The sequence below is a fragment of the Osmerus eperlanus genome, chromosome 3, assembly GCF_963692335.1.
Source record: "Osmerus eperlanus chromosome 3, fOsmEpe2.1, whole genome shotgun sequence".
Taxonomy (NCBI): Eukaryota; Metazoa; Chordata; class Actinopteri; order Osmeriformes; family Osmeridae; genus Osmerus; species Osmerus eperlanus.
In genome coordinates this window covers 19,543,105-19,560,063 of record NC_085020.1, presented here as the reverse complement: position 1 = coordinate 19,560,063, position 16,959 = coordinate 19,543,105, and the positions used below count along the sequence as shown (strand labels likewise).

The 16,959-nt window shown below is 37.5% G+C and overlaps 3 protein-coding genes across 3 annotated transcripts; all 3 read left to right on the top strand.

The window, feature by feature from the left end:
• The first annotated feature begins 232 nt into the window (after nt 1-232).
• On the top strand, nt 233-1,205 carry LOC134016917 (olfactory receptor 10H28-like). The gene is made up of 2 exons (XM_062456161.1): nt 233-800; nt 834-1,205. The coding sequence occupies exons 1-2, from the start codon at nt 233-235 to the stop codon at nt 1,169-1,171; spliced, it is 906 nt and encodes a 301-aa protein (XP_062312145.1). The 3' UTR covers nt 1,172-1,205.
• A 9,021-nt stretch (nt 1,206-10,226) lies between these two features.
• Nucleotides 10,227-11,162, top strand: LOC134016916 (olfactory receptor 10J5-like). The gene has a single exon (XM_062456160.1). The coding sequence runs from the start codon at nt 10,227-10,229 to the stop codon at nt 11,160-11,162; it is 936 nt and encodes a 311-aa protein (XP_062312144.1).
• A 2,728-nt stretch (nt 11,163-13,890) lies between these two features.
• On the top strand, nt 13,891-14,863 carry LOC134016915 (olfactory receptor 10H28-like). Its single transcript, XM_062456159.1, has 2 exons — nt 13,891-14,458; nt 14,492-14,863. Exons 1-2 carry the CDS (start codon nt 13,891-13,893, stop codon nt 14,827-14,829), a joined length of 906 nt encoding a protein of 301 aa, XP_062312143.1. The 3' UTR covers nt 14,830-14,863.
• The last annotated feature ends 2,096 nt before the right edge of the window (nt 14,864-16,959 follow it).

Here is a 16,959-nt window from a genome sequence, read left to right as displayed (position 1 = left end):
AGAACAACATGTTCATGTGTGTATATGATTATAAATAAACAGGCTGTCAGCAAGGAGGGAGAGCAAGGGCTGGTCTTCCAAAGTACAGACTTCACATTAACAGCACAGTTATTGTGTTATTTCACAGTTATTGTGTTAGGTTCAAGTTGCTTGTAATGAGTCTTGTTATTTAATTTATATGTACGTATATCAAGCAGAGAAAATGGTAGGTTTGGTTTAGTCTTCCCTTAGAATGGAAAATGTGTCATCTGTCACAGAGTTTACTCTATCTGGGTTAAATGAGATATTGTACTACAAGGTAACATTGTTCTGTCTCACTTTACTGTTTTACTGTGTTATTATTATCGTAAATATGACTCTTATTGTTACCATTATCATGTATAAAAACCTCCATGAGCCAATGTACATCTTTATATGTAATTTGTGCATCAATGGACTGTTTGGTACTGCAGGCTTCTATCCCAAATTCCTTGTGGATCTATTGTCTCATCATCATGGTATCTCTTACATAGGATGCGTGTTTCAAGGTTTTGTAATGTATTCTTTTGTGTTCATTGACATTTGTCTGTTATCAGTGATGGCATATGACAGGTATGTGGCCATCTGCAGACCACTGAAGTATCACTCTGTTATGACCAGGCAGAGGGTCGCTCAGTTAGTCTCCTTCTCCTGGCTTGCTCCTTTAGGTCTTATGTCTACTTATATAATATTCACTTTCCAGCTGAAGTTGTGTGGGTCCCACATACAGAAACTTTACTGTGCTGGTTGGCTTATTCTTAAACTCTCTTGTGCTGCAACCAGTTGGGTGACATCAACCACGCCGATCAATGTAGTTGCTAATGTGACAATAATGTTTTATGTTATTCTCGGTATTTTCATTGTTTGTTCTTATGTGCAGTTAATCCGATCATGTTTAAAGTCCTTAGACAACAGAGGAAAGTTCCTGAGGACCTGTGTTCCACATTTACTGGCGTTATGTAATATCACAATTGCAGTTTTATTTGATGTTATGTATATGCGCTTTGGCTTATTGAGTTTTCCACAAAGTCTTCAGAACTTCATGTCTATAGACATGGTTATTGTTCCTCCATTATTCAACCCCCTCATTTATGGTCTCACACTCACTCAAATCCGTAACAGAGTACTGTATCCATTCCGGAAAAGGAAATGACATCGGAAGTTTATTGTAATCGCGCAGGGGGTAGAAAAAGGGTCAAATGTATTACAAAAAACGAAATCATACTGTAGTCCACTTTATTCTGAGCAAACACAGAAAAATTGCGGCACTGACTCTTGGGTTGAACGTATACTGTCTGTAAGGCTTCTTTTCACTCTTAGATGTTATTTGCCTCACATGAAAAGCATGACACTTGGAATAAAAGATTGGGTTTTAGCAGTCAGGATATCTTCACAACAATATAGAAGTATCATGCAAATAACCCAATTGTGAATGCTCTGGCATCAAGCTTTGCAAGTTAACTGAAATGTGAATGCTGTAAGACTTAGTCCTCCTATGAATGCTGAAAAGTAGGGGTATGATTTGTAGCTTTTACATGGTGTTTTTCATGTTGCTTTGCAAAAATCCAACAATGTAATTCCTCAGTTCATTGCCTTTAACTTGGTCCATCATATGTTGTTTACTGGAAAAAGATTTGTATCAAGCTCTGTGTTTACATGTGTGACTAAGTTACAGTAGAACCTGACCCTATCCTGCCACCTAGTGGGTGGCTGCAGGATTGGATCCTACAATTACACATGTTGGAGGACAGTTTGTGTCTAGCCTTTTTACCCTTGTGATTTATTTATTTTTTTGAAAATATTCTATTTGTTTGCACAACTTTCTTGAGAAGTGAGGCAAACCGTGGCATGTAAATTTGTTTATCATGTTGTTCATAACCTGAAATAAAATTAGAAGTAAATACTTCATTTGTTTTCTCAACATTCTTAAACATTATGATATAAATATTTATTTGTGTAATAGGAGTACTAGTGTAAGGTGCATTAAGGACATTAGTGGAACTGAAGTCAGTGTCAGTCACACATTACCTAGTCCATATAATTCCTAGTCCATATAGTACTGACGATATGACTATAAGAGTCACTCTGGGAACAGGAAGGTCATTCATTCCTTAATGAAACATTTCCACGATCCTTGTGGAGATGTGGTCCTGTTTGTGGGTGGGAGTGTCATCACCCAGGCCCGTTTGCCTACCAGCTTGTGGGCTTGTGTTTTGGTTCATCGTTATCCATGTCTAAGGCCAAACATTAAGCAGACCCTGAAAACAAGCTGCACCAAAGATAAACGCAAAACATGCTGCTTACTAAACCTTTCCTTAAGACAAGTACAATAGGTTGTAAATAAATACATCAATGCACATTTATTACATGTAACGTTTATGTAAACATAGCAAGCACCTCTTAGGCAGAACTGTACATGCAAGCGCTGTATGGTGAATCAGACCTACAATCATGACAACTGACTAAATGCCTAGATGTTTGTGGTGGTAAGACAATTTAACAGAGAACAAATATAATACATTTTAATTGTTTGAAGGTAGGAAACAACAGACATGCATTAATGTACTTGAGCATTGGCAATTAGTTTAAAATAATGAGAAATTGCTTATTTTTTAAGTGACTAGAATAGATGATGATGATGTGGATGAGTACTTCAGAGATGACAGAGAATTTCAATTGTGACCTGAGAAATATAGGTCCTGAGAAGAACTGTCATCACCAGCTGTATCACGGGCACTATCTATAATTCCAGAGATCTGTGTCACCGACATCATTGCGGGCACTGTGCCCTATCTTTAATTCCAGGAATCTTTGTGTGTGTGTGTGTGTTTGTATGTGCCACCAATTTTTTCACGGGCACTGTGCACTCTCTATAGTTCAAGTCATCTGTATTTGTGTGTTTCTCTGACATCTTAGGCACCAACTGCATCACGGGCACTGTGCACTAGTGAGTTTAAACAATAGGTTTGGAGGTGATAATAATGGTCCAGCTGCAACCGACACAAGCACACCTCACAATTTCCCCAGAAATTGTACCCTCTCTAGTTTATATTTGGTTTGCAACAGTGACGTTAAGAAGTCAAGCCTGCCACTGGTGTCTTGATGAAAAAAAAGAAAAAAAACTATTTCTCAATACAAATGTCTCTGGTGGCAGTTATTTTTTTAATAAGGAAAATATTACACTGAAATAGCCTAAAATAATATATGTGTAAAATGTTTTCTACGGTGACACTGACATTAACTGGACGAACACGTTCCATGGCCAGCATTTTAATTCTTCCATTTTATAATGATTTTGAATCCTTCCATGCTTATGTTATCGTAGGCTACTAGGGGCGTTCCTGAGGACGTGTTGGCCCAAAAACGAAAGTAAAACCACATTTAATCAAGTAGTGCGTGTAGGACGAGGTTAGAAACGTAAACAAAGAAACTTACTAAACCTAATTTTAATATACTAATCCAACGAATCAAAGTATTTGAGACCCCTTTTGATAAAGCAATTTGAATTAAGGACGATTCCGTTCATCAAGCAGGTAAAAGTTGTGTTTTAGGCCTATTGAAAGCCGATCCCTTAGATTTTTCTTCAACGTGCGTACGCATTACAATTACGAAATTGAATTGTGCCTTAAGTGTTTAGTCATATGTTAAATGTAATGTAATTTGACATTAAGTGTGGTTATATTGCATGTCGTGGAGGTTGTGATGAAACAGTTTACATCTGCTACTGCTGCTAGTCGTTATTGTATCAACCAAATACTTTTCGAGACGATGCAGGCCAAGATGGAGAAAGACAACAAGGTGGTGAGACATGAGATTAATTTAGTGTACATATACAATTTGACATTGTCTGTTAATGAGAATAAGGATCTTTTTTTGTTGCAGTTTATAACCCGGTTTAAGAAATGTAATATATTTGCATTATTTATTATAATCTCCAATGTAGGACCATGTAGGTCGTGCTGGTGTCTGAGGGTGAAAGGAGTTTCCAGGAGTACAGGAGGGGGAAGAAACCCCCAGAGCAGCATGGAGGAAGCAACAGGTTCTCCTCAGGAGGAGGTGATCTCTCAGTTAAAGAGGTGAGACTGAGTGGATGTACTGGAGGGGACAATTACATAAAGCCTGTCACCTGACCAAAACACGGTCAAGGTATAACGACATCGACTTGTGGAGCAAGTAAAATCAACATGGATTTATTACATTTTGAGTGTTGGAACGATTTTAGTTTACTTCAAAATTATGTAAAACTAATGACATGGTAAATTTGTCACATAAATAAAATGTTCAGATACATTTACATTTAGCAGACGCTCTTATCCAGAGCGACTTACAGTAAGTGCAGGGACATTCTCCCCGAGGCAAGTAGGGTGAAGTGCCTTTCCCAAGGACACAACGTCATTTTGCACGGCCGGGAATCGAACCAACAACCTTCTGATTAATTGCCCGACTCCCTAACCGCTCAGCCATCTGACCCCCCAGATGATAATGTTTTTGTGTGTTTGTGTTCTAGAAAGCCAACCAAGCTGTACATTATTTGCTGTATGTTTAATTACAGACAAAAGATCTACACAAAAAGGGAGATTGTTCAAAGAGTTTACAGTACCATCAACCCAGAACGTTAACAACTTTGATTTAGAACCTCATTTGCACCTGAGTTAGTGTCTTGTGATTCTCATTATTTGTTAATGTTGTCATTATAATGCCAAGTCACCAGAGCCTGATAATGGTCCTCTGAAGACTCACCTTTGTGTACTTTTTATCTTCAAACATGATAGTGTGTCTGTTGAGGATTCAGAGTCACCATCAGCCAGCGACAAGCCTACAAATAAGGAACATCAACTTATGACACACAGGTGAAGTCTACCATCTTTATTAGGCAGTTTGTTGTACAACTGTACAACTTTATATTAATGTTGTTGTGTAGTAGTAAGCCCTTAAGGGTTTGTGTTAAGATGAAATCTTTTCACAGTTTTTCTATTTTGTCTTAAAATGTTGACATGAGTTGAAAGTTCTTGTTGCTTTTTTTGTAGTCACCCCTTTAGGATGGATAAGCAAAACATTAATTATTTTGTAAAGTTGTTTTGCTGAATTGTTGTAGGGTGAATGAGGAGAGATCAGTATCGCCAACCCCCAGTTATCTGTCTATGGAGAGTGAACAGTCAATGTCTGTCCTTATGAATCGCAAAGAGCAGGACATGCCTGATGAGAAGGAGTAAGTTGTTTTAATTATGGCAATAGTATTGATTTTGACATCAACATAAATAAAACCAAAAAAAACATTTAACCTCACTATTAATTCATGCATTCATTTATGTCACTGAATATATGACTATTCCCTACAGGGTTCAGACTGACAGAGCAGGATCACCAACCCCCAGTCATGTATCCATGAAGAGTGACCGTTCTATGGATATACCCATCAGCTTCAGGGTTGGAGGTTCAACAATCATGTGAGATCATACTACTTAAGCAATGTCACACATGAGGGAGTGCATTATAACTGAATATCAACACGGCTGATCTAAAACAATACACTGGCTTTCACATGTGTAGGTGATTGTTTTGTTTGCTTTCTTAATGTTCAATCCAGAGAGGGTCTTTGTGATCCTTGTTTTGATGATGAAAAAAAGCTTAGAGCCGTGAAGACCTGTCTCACCTGCAGCAGCTCCTACTGTGACAAGCACGTCAGGGAGGCACTACACAGACGCAAAGTTTCAGACACACACTCTGGTAGATGTGGACCCAGCCAAACAGCAGAGACTCTGCCAGGATCATCACAAGCCTCTGGAGGTGTTCTGCTGGACTGATAACATGCTGATCTGCAGTCAGTGTTCTGTAACACAGCACAGAGGACATTACATCTTTGTAAAGGCTGAACAAGCTGCAGGAAAGGTAGTTACTTAAGTTGATACTGTGATTAATAACTTGTGAAATGTTGAATATGTTTTATGGATATTTCATTTCACACCATAAAACAACATTTATGTTCATAAATTGAACAACAATTTTTGTTTTAAATTGAATTACTTAATAAAAAACTGTACTTTATTAACAGGAACGTCAAAGGCTAGATACAGTTAATCGTAAGTGTGTGTTATGAATATCCAAAATTAGATTATTTTTCAACTATATTGGCAATATAGTTCCTTTGATAAACTGAGCCTTTATCTTTTGCATTATTTAAGAAAGCTTGTGTTCATGTTAGTTTATTCATCTTTTTCATTCTGCACTTCATCAGTGTTCCCTCCTGGAGAGATCAGCTTCCTGTCAGTGAAGCCAGACTCTGTGACTCTGACCTGGGGACCTCCTGAGGGTCTGGAAGGACCCAGGAAGTTTATAGTGACCTGGGAGGGTGATGGAGAACCAGATAACCTGATCATAAAAGACATGTACAGAGTACAAATCACTGGGCTTCAACCTGGTCAACATTATGATTTCAAGGTGGCAACAATGGGAGCCGAAGGAAGCCAAAGCAGTTCTATTTCAAAAACTGTAATAACAGGTAAAATTATTTTATTACGGCTAGAATCAGCTAGATCCATGAATAATGTATAATCTGGACTCAACTGTGAACAGAATGGCAGACTACTAGTAGGTTAGCTACAGTAAACAAAGTCTCAGGACACATACATATTTTTAATGTGTTTATTACATTGTGCTCTATAATCTGGCAAGGAGTATTAAATCCCACTTGCATCATCAACCTATTGCAATACCGTATTTTTCGGAAAACAAGCTTCATTTTCTATAAACCGCACCCCACCAGAATGGGAGCTTTGTGTTTTTAAATCGGATTATAACCCGCCCTGGAATATATGTCGCATTTGAGGGAACAATGATACCAAGCACTGCACTATAGGGGATTTTACAGCATGCCGTAACACACTTCGGTTGTGGATAGTATGTCCATGCGTTGCAAAATCCATTGTTATGTCTACAAAATTATTTTAGATATACAGTAATCCCTCGTTTATCGCGGGGGTTACGTTCCGAAAATGACCCGCGATAAGTGAAATCCGCGAAATAGAAAACTTTTTTTTTTTACAATTAGCAACTATTACATGTATACAAATACAGTGACTCACGTGTAGGCCGTTTCGTCGACATTATGGGTTTAGGAGATGTTCGAAATTACAAGATAATTTGGCCAACTTAATGTAAATTTGCCAAGCTGTTTTATGTACGTACACATAACTGCACGAGACGATGATATGATATGATACGATGATAGCACAATTCGTAGCATGTTTTGATACAAGAAGCGGGAGTGAGTTTTTAGCGAATCAGAATGCAGAGCACAATGCACCAAAAAAAAAAAAAAATGCATTATGAAAATCCGCGAAATAGCGAATCCGCGATAAGTGAACCGCGAAGTGGCGAGGGATCACTGTAGTATAAGTTTAGCTAGCTTGCAAATCCTGAGGATAGCCTACCGAAGTTGAATTAGCCAATGTCGTTAGCGATGCTAGCTAACGTTGGTTTGCTAGCTGTACAGTATATAACATTTCACTGGGTCTTGCAGCTGTTTGATTTACTGAAATTATTGTAAAATGTTATGTTTTACTAGCCTTTTGCCTACTTTAGCAAGTTATTGTATTTCCAAGCCCTGATAGTGTAACTGAGACGACACAGTAAATAATTCCTCTTTCAAGTAATAAGCCCCCGTTCAAGTGTTGAGCATTAAATTAGCTGCACGGTCTGTAGAGATCTTAGGACAAAGCCACTTTTTTGTTCTAAAACCGGGCTATACGCCGCTTCGAAATATAAGCCGTAGAACCACAAGAAAACTGTAAAATCGGGGTACAAGCCGCGGTTTTATTTCCGAAAAATACGATAGTTTGATGGTTTCCCTCTCTTAAGAAAAAAGTTTAAAGAAAGGAAATCCTACAGAGAAAAATATATCATCATCCCATAATTATTTAATGTTGTCATTTTTCTCAAAGCGGTCCCAAGGCCCAGCTACCTGGAAGTATTAGAGAGCCTGGACAGGTCTCTGTCTGTAGAATGGGGCAGAACAAATGGACTGCAGCTCTCTCATCGCTACTTAATAACCTACAGGAGCCCTGGATCAGAACCGCTGGCAGTACACACTGAACACACAACAGGTCCACTCCACTTCTCCAGAACCCTGACTGACCTGCAGCCTTGTACTCAGTACAAGCACATTTCTTTGTAGCACCAGAGTTACATACACCTTACATGTATTTGGGTGTGCTTTGCCTTCGGCAAGGGCACAACCTTTGTTCTCTCACATATATATTATTCTCACAATGGCTCTTTATTCGTTTTGTTTCAACGATGAGGCTGCCTCTTGCAGGGGAAATGAGAAGACATCTATTTCATTCTACACTTCACTCGTATTTTCAGTTGTAAATGAGCAGCAAAAAAAAATGCTTTTAAATCTATGTCATCTTTATAAATAATAAGTATGCATTTTTATATAAAATATACAGAAATATCAGTTGTAAAAATGTCATTCAAAAACGGACCCCTGTGCAACCGACGCAAGCAAGCACACCCTACAATTTCCCCAGAAATTGTACCCTCTCTAGTTTACATCTGAGATACCAAAATTCTACATGAATTGTAAATTAGGGTTTTTGAAACAGGTCAATTGTAGATATAACCTTATAGTTCTAAAAACTAACAGCCGCCTTGGAATTATAAGGTTCTATCTTAAAAAACTGAAAAAGGAACAATGATTATCAAATAAGTTTAACAATTTTATATTTATACATACTGTTGGGATGTTCAATTTATATAATAAAAAGTGTATTTTTATTGGTTAATATGTTAAATCTTCATGCATTCATGCACTTACAGCTATAACACTATTTTTCCAGTGCGTCATTTTTCCTTTCATCTTTCTTATTCAAGATAATAGTAATTTAATAATGTTAAATGTAAATGAATGATTTAAAAAATACATAGTCTGATGAAGGTCAGGTCCTTCAGTTTATCAAAGTATTTTCAGTAGAAAACCAAAATGAGTTGAAAGAATATTTAAAATCAGTCTTTATTTTTTTAGTTTATCAAATCATTTTCAAACAATTTAAATGTAAAATTCATCATACATCACACATGGCAATACTGACACTCATTCAGATAAAACTAATCAGAAATGTTTTGCTTATGAACAAGGTATTTCAAACTCAAGACTGGTTACTTAAAATCGAACTTATTTGAGATGCTGCTCCTAGCAATGAAAATAATTTAATGCAATAACAATATACATAGTATCTCTTACTATACACATACATCACATACTTACATCACATACTATTCACTTTATAATCAACACACAGCTCATGTTGGCAACATTAAGGCCTATTGAACAAATATTTCTTCAACATATCAATGAATTTCCAACCCATGACATCCATACATCTATACATACAAACATCCGTACATCTATACATACATCCATACATACATCTATACATACATACATACATTTAGCTAATTTCTTCATTATTGTATGGTAATACTCTTTATCTGCAAGTGGCATGAAGTGGAATGTCTGTTGCCCCCAACTCCTCATCCACAGTCCCACCCAGAATGTCTGTTGCCCCCAACTCCTCATCCACAGTCCCACCCAGAATGTCTGTTGCCCCCAACTCCTCATCCACAGTCCCACCCAGAATGTCTGTTTCTGGCAACTCCTCCTCCTCCACAGTCCCAGGCTCAGCATCTTGGTCAACATCACCAGTCTGTGGGAAAATTACTGATATTATACCATTGCTGTAATCATATAGCACAATAGAAAATAGATGAGAATCAAGGATAAAATTAAAATAAAAAAATAATTTTTTTTAATCAAAATTAAAAATTAAATGTATTCTTATTTTATTGTATTATATTTGTACTTGTATTGAACTTAATAATCTAAATGGAAATCACTGATTGGACACCTTCAATCCCAGAACAACCTGCTCATGTGTTTATACGATGAGAAAGAGACACTGGCCTTCACAAGGGGGAGAACATTTGATGGAACTACACAGCAGACTTAATATGCACTATACTGTATGGACACTATAGTGTATTTCTAGAAAACTGTTCAGTTTAATTTAGCTTGTAATATCTTATTTAGTAATATTATTTAGTGTAAATAAGACTATCAAGGTTTGTAACAGTGACAGAGATGCCAAGGTATATTTTATTTTACTTTTAGTAAAAACTAAAAAAATTCAGTTTGGTGTTCCCTTGTAATGGAAAATGTGACATCTCTAATAGAGTTTACTCTATCTGGGTTCAGTGAGATATTGGATTACAAACTAACGTTTTTCTGTCTCACTTTACTGTTTTACTGTGTTATTATTATGGTAAATGTTGTTGTCATTGTTATTATTACCATGGATAGAAACCTCCATGAGCCAATGTATATTTTCCTGTGTAGTTTGTGTGTAAATGGACTTTTTGGAACTGCAGGATTTTACCCCAAATTTCTTTTGGATTTATTGTCTCATCACCAGGTCATCTCTTATACAGGATGCATAATTCAAATTTTTGTAATATACTCTTCTCTGTGCATTGACATTTGTCTGTTATTAGTGATGGCATATGACAGGTATGTAGCGATCTGTAGACCACTGGAGTATCACTCTGTTATGACCAGGCAGAGGGTCGCTCAGTTAGTCTCCTTCTCTTGGCTTGCTCCTTTAGGTCTTATATCTGCTGGTTTAATATCTTCTTTCAGATTGAGGTTGTGTGGCTCACACATACAGAAACTATATTGTGCTACTTGGTTGGTTGTTAAGTTGTCCTGTGCTCCGACCAGTCGGATGACTTCAGCCATACCAACCAACGTAGTTGCATATGTGACCATATTATTCTATATTTTTCTTGGTATTTTCATTGTTTGCACTTATGTACAGTTGATCAGATCATGTTTGGTGTCCTTGGAGAACAGAGGAAAGTTCATAAGAACTTGTATTCCACATTTAATGGCATTATTCAATGTTGTCATTGCTGCTCTATTTGATGTCATGTTTATGCGATATGGCTCCTCAGATTTACCACAAAGTCTTCAGAATTTCTTGTCTACAGAAATGATTATAGTTCCTCCAATAGCAAACCCTGTCATGTATGGTATTACACTGACTAAAATTCGTAACAAAATACTTCCATCATGTTTGAAAAGGTAAAGACAGATTTGTTAATGGCATCAAAATATAAGGTTAGGTAAATATGAAGAAACTGGATTCAACACTCGGAAGTATGTCATAGAACAAACACTGCAAAGTTGTAGCATTGATGTTGGGGTTGACTGTTGTATGAAATCCATAATTTTGACGTTCAATTGTGCTTTGCCTCACATAAAAAAAACAGGACGCTAAACACAGTTAAGCACTGCTTACCGCATAAAGTAAAGTCAGCACTTATAAGATTATACATATTCTTATAAGAAAACGAAGAGGTTTTAAGACAACAATGTTGAATGTTATTCTATCATGATTTATTACACAGCCTTGCTCGAGTTGAAATGTGCTTACATCATGGAGGTCTGTTCCCTTAATTATATTGAAAACACGTGACAGAGGAAGATATGATGGATGGAAAAGAGAATTGTGTCATTTGTGTCATTGCATTTTAATGTAACCCTGCAAGTCTGAAACATGAACATTCCCAAATTCATAGCCTTTATATTTGTCATTAATATCAATGTCATAGTACCTGTACTCATACTGTACTTAAATTTTTAAGATCTAGTATTAATTTTGAGCATGTTTTTGTAAGCAAAAAAATGTATTCACTACCTTTTGCACCCCCAATTTTAAAACCTAGAATCGCCTGTCTGTACTTACTCCACGAAGTGGTCTGAGTTTGCAGGATTTAATCCAACAACATTTTCTTTACATGATGGTTTGTCTTTTTCCAACTCTTTTTGATAAACTGACTTTATTTCTCCTTGCTTGCCAGATGTTCCTGAGACTTCAGATGCAAAGTATCCCACAAATATAAGTAAGGGATTATGCCCAACAAGGTGTTCATTATCAGGAAAGGACAACGGGGAGGCCAGAATGGTTGCCTCCTGGAGTTCATTATTTCCTGATAATCGACACCTTGAAGGGCAGTATCCCTCTTATACCATGATCACTTGACAAAGAAAGAAAAAAGTACTAACATTCATTTATATTTTCATGTGTTGTGCAATAGACATCTAAAGCTTTTCACAAGCCATAAAGCCAGCGTAGATTTTTCTAGTCCGCTCTGCTAATGTAACCTTTTGGCTCAGCTATGAGCCAGAAAGCTAACATTATGCTAGCAAGATTGAAAAGCAAAAACATTACGTATGGTTGACAAACGGCAAAATATAATTTGACAGTCGGTTTATCAATACTAGCTAGCAATCTATACTTAGTATGAATGTGTGACCTTTGGGAGATTGTGTCTGAATATGTACTTGCGGTGGGAAATGAGGGACGCAACACTGTGGCTGAACACAACGGCCTCAAGAGAGGCAGGTTTATTGGAAGAGCTCAGGCGGTCAGGCGTTGCGCTGCAGGGGGACAAGGGTTTACCAACGGTCCTTGGCAGTCGAGTCTCATCGGTAGAATACTATGAAAACAATAAATTAGTTAAAAATGAATGTGTGTAATGGTTCGCTTCTTATGCTCTAGGGATCTGGAATGGGACTTCAGTGACAACCGGTAGACTTCACAATATTAAGTACCATGAATTTATTACGTACAGCTAAAAAACAGCAGCAGATCGTAGGTCTAGTGTCCCAATACAGCATATGCTCCGTAAGCCAGTTCACATACACCACGGTGAAATAAGCACTGCAAAACACCCGTTTTAAGTGTTAACACGACACTAGGTTAACACACGCACACAACACAGGCACACGCACTGCAAACGGTAGTGAGGTTACACGGCAAGCAAAGATAAGTATAGATAACAGGTACAACACTGCTTAAGACACTGACCATATATCTACGATTAAAACAAGGCGATTCTAGGTTTAGGTCACACATTCAAAGTTTAAAAGGTACAAATAAGACAAGGATCACAACTTCACCAGTCCACATTAATCGCTCCCCTGTTCGCTCAACTCTACGATACCACAAGCAACCCCCGTCTGCTCTGCCAACATGTCCCTTTTGAGGGGTGTCTCCTTAATTGGCATTTATTGTCTTATGAGAAGCAGCTGGGGGCACGGCCGCAAATGTCCCGAAAGCTGGCGCCCCCTACTGGAGAAACTGGAGGCTCGGCAGCATGCATTACATGTGTCCTTATTGCATTATGAACAAGCTTAAAGGACAAACTACTGGGGTGTTGATCAGTAGGCAGCTCTGTACAGGACAGAGTCAAGGTATTCTAGAATCTAGATAAATCACCTGGCTCTTCTGTTCCAGGGATTAAACAATTACTTCTATTTCTTTCTGTTACTTTTCAGTATTCAAAAAGGGACATCTAAACATGTTGTCGAATACAGAAGTAGTCAATATGTCCAGCAGTTACATGCTTAGAAAATGTGTAACATACATGACCATTTAGCATCAGTGTCATATTCTACTCTTTCATCACATATTGTCTTTAGTCCACATTGATGATCTACAATATCAACTATTCTTTACCTCATGCTACAAGCTCACTGAGTTTAGGAGATGACGTCAGGTCAGATCACTGATTGGATACATTGAATCCCAGAACAACATGTTCATGTGTGTATATGATTATAAATAAACAGGCTGTCAGCAAGGAGGGAAAGCAAGGGCTGTACAGACTTCACATTAACAGCACAGTTATTGTGTTATTTCACAGTTATTGTGTTAGGTTCAAGTTGCTTGTAATGAGTCTTGTTATTTAATTTATATGTACGTATATCAAGCAGAGAAAATGGTAGGTTTGGTTTAGTCTTCCCTTAGAATGGAAAATGTGTCATCTGTCACAGAGTTTACTCTATCTGGGTTAAATGAGATATTGTACTACAAGGTAACATTGTTCTGTCTCACTTTACTGTTTTACTGTGTTATTATTATCGTAAATATGACTCTTATTGTTACCATTATCATGTATAAAAACCTCCATGAGCCAATGTACATCTTTATATGTAATTTGTGCATCAATGGACTGTTTGGTACTGCAGGCTTCTATCCCAAATTCCTTGTGGATCTATTGTCTCATCATCATGGTATCTCTTACATAGGATGCGTGTTTCAAGGTTTTGTAATGTATTCTTTTGTGTTCATTGACATTTGTCTGTTATCAGTGATGGCATATGACAGGTATGTGGCCATCTGCAGACCACTGAAGTATCACTCTGTTATGACCAGGCAGAGGGTCGCTCAGTTAGTCTCCTTCTCCTGGCTTGCTCCTTTAGGTCTTATGTCTACTTATATAATATTCACTTTCCAGCTGAAGTTGTGTGGGTCCCACATACAGAAACTTTACTGTGCTGGTTGGCTTATTCTTAAACTCTCTTGTGCTGCAACCAGTTGGGTGACATCAACCACGCCGATCAATGTAGTTGCTAATGTGACAATAATGTTTTATGTTATTCTCGGTATTTTCATTGTTTGTTCTTATGTGCAGTTAATCCGATCATGTTTAAAGTCCTTAGACAACAGAGGAAAGTTCCTGAGGACCTGTGTTCCACATTTACTGGCGTTATGTAATATCACAATTGCAGTTTTATTTGATGTTATGTATATGCGCTTTGGCTTATTGAGTTTTCCACAAAGTCTTCAGAACTTCATGTCTATAGACATGGTTATTGTTCCTCCATTATTCAACCCCCTCATTTATGGTCTCACACTCACTCAAATCCGTAACAGAGTACTGTATCCATTCCGGAAAAGGAAATGACATCGGAAGTTTATTGTAATCGCGCAGGGGGTAGAAAAAGGGTCAAATGTATTACAAAAAACGAAATCATACTGTAGTCCACTTTATTCTGAGCAAACACAGAAAAATTGCGGCACTGACTCTTGGGTTGAACGTATACTGTCTGTAAGGCTTCTTTTCACTCTTAGATGTTATTTGCCTCACATGAAAAGCATGACACTTGGAATAAAAGATTGGGTTTTAGCAGTCAGGATATCTTCACAACAATATAGAAGTATCATGCAAATAACCCAATTGTGAATGCTCTGGCATCAAGCTTTGCAAGTTAACTGAAATGTGAATGCTGTAAGACTTAGTCCTCCTATGAATGCTGAAAAGTAGGGGTATGATTTGTAGCTTTTACATGGTGTTTTTCATGTTGCTTTGCAAAAATCCAACAATGTAATTCCTCAGTTCATTGCCTTTAACTTGGTCCATCATATGTTGTTTACTGGAAAAAGATTTGTATCAAGCTCTGTGTTTACATGTGTGACTAAGTTACAGTAGAACCTGACCCTATCCTGCCACCTAGTGGGTGGCTGCAGGATTGGATCCTACAATTACACATGTTGGAGGACAGTTTGTGTCTAGCCTTTTTACCCTTGTGATTTATTTATTTTTTTGAAAATATTCTATTTGTTTGCACAACTTTCTTGAGAAGTGAGGCAAACCGTGGCATGTAAATTTGTTTATCATGTTGTTCATAACCTGAAATAAAATTAGAAGTAAATACTTCATTTGTTTTCTCAACATTCTTAAACATTATGATATAAATATTTATTTGTGTAATAGGAGTACTAGTGTAAGGTGCATTAAGGACATTAGTGGAACTGAAGTCAGTGTCAGTCACACATTACCTAGTCCATATAATTCCTAGTCCATATAGTACTGACGATATGACTATAAGAGTCACTCTGGGAACAGGAAGGTCATTCATTCCTTAATGAAACATTTCCACGATCCTTGTGGAGATGTGGTCCTGTTTGTGGGTGGGAGTGTCATCACCCAGGCCCGTTTGCCTACCAGCTTGTGGGCTTGTGTTTTGGTTCATCGTTATCCATGTCTAAGGCCAAACATTAAGCAGACCCTGAAAACAAGCTGCACCAAAGATAAACGCAAAACATGCTGCTTACTAAACCTTTCCTTAAGACAAGTACAATAGGTTGTAAATAAATACATCAATGCACATTTATTACATGTAACGTTTATGTAAACATAGCAAGCACCTCTTAGGCAGAACTGTACATGCAAGCGCTGTATGGTGAATCAGACCTACAATCATGACAACTGACTAAATGTCTAGATGTTTGTGGTGGTAAGACAATTTAACAGAGAACAAATATAATACATTTTAATTGTTTGAAGGTAGGAAACAACAGACATGCATTAATGTACTTGAGCATTGGCAATTAGTTTAAAATAATGAGAAATTGCTTATTTTTTAAGTGACTAGAATAGATGATGATGATGTGGATGAGTACTTCAGAGATGACAGAGAATTTCAATTGTGACCTGAGAAATATAGGTCCTGAGAAGAACTGTCATCACCAGCTGTATCACGGGCACTATCTATAATTCCAGAGATCTGTGTCACCGACATCATTGCGGGCACTGTGCCCTATCTTTAATTCCAGGAATCTTTGTGTGTGTGTGTGTGTTTGTATGTGCCACCAATTTTTTCACGGGCACTGTGCACTCTCTATAGTTCAAGTCATCTGTATTTGTGTGTTTCTCTGACATCTTAGGCACCAACTGCATCACGGGCACTGTGCACTAGTGAGTTTAAACAATAGGTTTGGAGGTGATAATAATGGTCCAGCTGCAACCGACACAAGCACACCTCACAATTTCCCCAGAAATTGTACCCTCTCTAGTTTATATTTGGTTTGCAACAGTGACGTTAAGAAGTCAAGCCTGCCACTGGTGTCTTGATGAAAAAAAAGAAAAAAAACTATTTCTCAATACAAATGTCTCTGGTGGCAGTTATTTTTTTAATAAGGAAAATATTACACTGAAATAGCCTAAAATAATATATGTGTAAAATGTTTTCTACGGTGACACTGACACTAACTGGACGAACACGTTCCATGGCCAGCATTTTCATTCTTCCAT

What these genes read in the sequence shown, in the direction of transcription:
- LOC134016917 (XM_062456161.1), top strand. Translation starts at nt 233, where the DNA reads ATGGAAAATGTGTCATCTGTCACAGAGTTTACTCTATCTGGGTTAAAT. An exon ending in ACTCTCTTGTGCTGCAACCA is followed by an intron (nt 801 to 833) that starts GTTGGGTGACAT and finishes CGATCAATGTAG; the next exon opens with TTGCTAATGTGACAATAATG.
- LOC134016916 (XM_062456160.1), top strand. Translation starts at nt 10,227, where the DNA reads ATGGAAAATGTGACATCTCTAATAGAGTTTACTCTATCTGGGTTCAGT.
- LOC134016915 (XM_062456159.1), top strand. Translation starts at nt 13,891, where the DNA reads ATGGAAAATGTGTCATCTGTCACAGAGTTTACTCTATCTGGGTTAAAT. An exon ending in ACTCTCTTGTGCTGCAACCA is followed by an intron (nt 14,459 to 14,491) that starts GTTGGGTGACAT and finishes CGATCAATGTAG; the next exon opens with TTGCTAATGTGACAATAATG.